The sequence below is a fragment of the Apaloderma vittatum genome, unplaced genomic scaffold (assembly GCF_000703405.1).
Source record: "Apaloderma vittatum isolate BGI_N311 unplaced genomic scaffold, ASM70340v1 Scaffold5701, whole genome shotgun sequence".
Lineage (NCBI taxonomy): Eukaryota > Metazoa > Chordata > Aves > Trogoniformes > Trogonidae > Apaloderma > Apaloderma vittatum.
Genome location: NW_009697258.1, coordinates 11,121 through 14,939, shown reverse-complemented (window position 1 = coordinate 14,939; position 3,819 = coordinate 11,121). Strand labels below are relative to the sequence as shown.

Here is a 3,819-nt window from a genome sequence, read left to right as displayed (position 1 = left end):
ACCCCTGACATTCTGTGATTCTGTGAAAGGTGCCAAGTACCTCTGAGACACAATTATCCCTTTCGGTGCGAAGCAGGGGAGCAGGCAGTACGTGGCTGGGACCCGAAGCGCATAATCCCAGCGCACCGTTTGGCTGCCGTATGGGAAAACCGTGTCTAAGAACTGCGAACCTCGGCGTCGGGAGAAAGCGCAACTCGAGGGAGTCGTTTGAATTCCTCCTGCCGGCTCGAAGCTGGGCTAGTCAACACACAGATGCCCAGAATAGGAACACAAGTGGCAAGCGGGTGGAAAAACATGAGAGAGGAATGGGAAAGCGTGTGTCGATGCCTAAAATCAGTAGTTTCTTTTGCTGTGGTGTTTCAGGCATCATCCCGTGGAATGCTGTACCTGGCAAAGCCTGCGGCCCGATTTTAGAGAACATCTGCAACACGAACGAGGTACAGAAACATAACCTGTGCACAGCTTTTGCCTCCAAGTCCCTTGGGCACTGTGTAATAAATAACATGAATTTTTTTTGAGAAAACTAATGCTAATGCTATAAAGGGACTGATTTAAACACAGCACTGAAATTATTCTGTGTTAGGTCATCCGGAAAATGAAAATTATTCCAGAACATTTTTATTTTCTATAGCTTTGAATACTTTGCTACAAAGATAATTTTATTATTCTTATTCTCTAAGACAGTTGAAATGCATTTTATACTATACTTAATCGCTTCACTGTTTTTAACCTGTTTTTTCCCTAGTTCTACATGTCTTACCACCTGTTCATTGTGGCTTGTGCTGGAGCTGGTGCCACTGTCATAGCATTGGTGGGTAGCACTTTTGTTGTTGTTTTATTGTGTAACGTGTTCCTTTCGGGCTTAAGATGCTTTAAGATTAAATTCTGTGTATCTAAAAATGAGCGATACTAGATGCTAAGGTAGGCGAGCTGTCATTGCCATTATTTGTTGCCCTGGTTTGGTCATTGCAAGTCAGCAGGTCCCAGATGTTTGCTTTAAGAAGTCATCTTAACCCAGCTCCCCCATCTTTAGAAAGAAACTCTTTGCATGTCCATCAAAAAGCCCTGCTTCCACCCACTATTTCTGGGTTTACATCCCCTATATTTTTTCGTTTCTCTACTTTATTTGATCCGTCGCTCGTAACCTCTTGGGTTTTGGTGGTGATTTTTCTGTCTGGGCCCAGGCAGTCTGAGTAGCCCAACTCTGCAATGCCAGTCACGGGTCGCAGGTGGAAAAAGGACATTGACGAGATGACTCGCTCTGTATTTCTCTTTAATGCTTCCTCTAGCTGCCAGCTTCTACCCTCATGTCAGCCAAGTCCAGGTGTAACCCTTACGATTTGTTGACAAAGTAGCTTTAGGTCCATCCATAGGTTGTCCTCTCCCGCTAGATGGGAAAGCAGCGAGTGACTTCCCTCGCGTCTTCACCCTGGAAGCAGCTCAGGAAAAACATCTCTTGTAAAAGTGTCGACAGTTGCCCAAGTGGGCTTCAGCCGTCACCTTGTTGTATCTTACCCTCCTGTATTTTGTTCTCTTCCACCAGCTGATCTACATGATGGCTACTACATATAACTATGCGGTTTTGAAGTTTAAGAGTCGGGAAGATTGCTGCACTAAATTCTAAATTGTCTAAGCCCAGTTAAAGAGCTGCGTTGCGTAGCTTGAAATACCACTGACACCCTAGGCTAAAAGTCTAGCTTTCTGAATTTTGTTACAGTAATTGTAAATAGCTTCAGTGAGCATCGTTTAGCTTATCAGATTAATAAAGTGACTTCTTGTATATGAACTATGATGTGGATGAGATCTGGCTATTCTTTCATGTCGAGAGGATTCAGTTACTGTAGGGGTGTTTATAAATAATCATCCTTCTCAAGGTGAGGTGTTACCATGTCAAGCCTCCATTTGCTTCCTAATGGTCACCTCTAAAACTGGAACAGTTCAGGGTCAGATTTATTAATTTATTCTTCATCCTGAACACTGAGTATGAACCCCCCTCCAAGCATAAAAAATATATCAGATACAAAAGAAAAGGAATAGCGAAGTAGCGCCAGTCTCTTTTGGCAGAAATCGGAAGCCCGGGTATTACGAACTAGTTGGCTTGTATTTCCAGCGCACAGATGATAAAAGTCGATTATTTTCTTTCACTTCATTTCTAAGTATTTGCCAAATCATGCTCGCTCTGGAAGGAAATACATCCTTGTCTTAGCTCTGCGTAAAACAATCACGTTCTTTCTTTTTGGACCCTGAACCAGTTTGAAACAGCATATAAATAGCTTCTGTTCTTGTACGGCTTGCACTTTAGTAACTGATTTCTCAGTAGCCAGATCTCAAAACTGTAAGTATGACTGCACGGGAAGCAAAACCATGCATAAATCATAGAGACCTTTTCACGCTGTTGGGTTTTTAAACATGGAGAAGTGAATCGGTGTTTTCAGACAGAGATTTATTTTTTTTTTACATGAAGTATGGTGAAAAGAAGTTGGGAAGAAATGAATGCACAAGCTAGAAAAAAATCCACACAATAATAATAATGATAACAATAATAATAATAAAAAACATGAACTGGTTGCTACATATGATGTAAAACTCTTCACCTGAGGTTGGACAACAGAAGTTTAAAATGTAGTTATAAAAATATACAATTGAGACTTCTTAACCCAAAAACTGCATGCTTTTGCTTAGTTTTGGACTCATGTTTTGTTGTTTAATTCTTTTGATATGTTAATGTAGCCTCGTTGTTGTCGTAAATAAAACTGTTTACAGTTCCAGGCTTTTTCCAGGGGGAGGGTGGAATTCTCGTCTGCTCTTTGGGGGAAAAGACTCCCCAGGATCTGGGCTTGGATATGCATAAACACCACGACCTTAGGACGCAGTTCTTCTGAGCACCTCCTAGTTTACAGCTGACATAACGCTGCCACGTGCAGAACTCGTTCCCTGCTTTCCTCCCCCATTCTGCATTTTAATGGACCCGTACAACTCTGTAGCTCATTTTATTACTGTTCTACTAACCTCCTCTAAATTGTGAATAACCGACTGCAGTATTATTAGCATGCTGAGTTGTAGAGAGCTTTGAAAATAGCCTCTGTGCTCGTTTTAATAACAGAACGCTTATTAACGTAGAGTAACTCTTTTTTTTTTGGGTTGTGTAAATTGTAAAGAGCGTCTATTAATCTAACTAGCAGCTTGCTTTGCCTCTTGACATGCTCACTTGCCATCATGCTCACCCTTCTCTTCCAGATCCACTTCCTCATGATACTGTCTTCTAACTGGGCCTACTTAAAGGATGCGAGCAAAATGCAGGCCTACCAAGATATCAAAGCAAAAGAAGAGCAGGAGCTTCAGGATATCCAGTCTCGGTCAAAAGAGCAACTCAATTCTTACACATAAATGTTTTTGCCACAGTAATTCAGCAGAAGAGTTCTGTAGCTCTTGACAAATCAGCAAATACCTGCTCCGCAGTACAGATGTGTGTTCTACCAAACAAAATTTAGAGAGAAGTTGCAAAAGCTTCACATTCCAGCTCCTGGAGCACATTCGTAGGGAATGGGTAATCTTCCATCCTTTCATACAGAGAATGGAGGTTTTAGTCCAGGCATTTTAAAAGGCAACACTTCACGATAAGCGACCAAATTATTACTCTTCTTTGAGGCTTTCGATATTTGACACGTCCTCCAGAGCGACACCCTGCACAAAACCCTTGGCGGGGGCTCCGAACCAGCAGGCAGGAGGTGTCTGCGCAGACCTTACGCAAAGGCGTGTGTACGACACGCGCTTTTTAGCATCTCCATTTATAAACTAAACAACAGTGCGGCCGGCGGG

The 3,819-nt window shown here is 42.3% G+C and overlaps 1 protein-coding gene across 1 annotated transcript; it reads left to right on the top strand.

The window, feature by feature from the left end:
* Positions 1-363: 363 nt before the first annotated feature.
* Positions 364-3,599, top strand: LOC104280028 (neuronal membrane glycoprotein M6-b-like; the record flags this gene model as incomplete). The annotated part of the gene is made up of 3 exons (XM_009877555.1): positions 364-437; positions 746-811; positions 3,238-3,599. Coding segments are annotated over 3 exons (290 nt in total), but the record flags the coding sequence as incomplete, so codon positions are not given.
* Between the last annotated feature and the right edge of the window lie 220 nt (positions 3,600-3,819).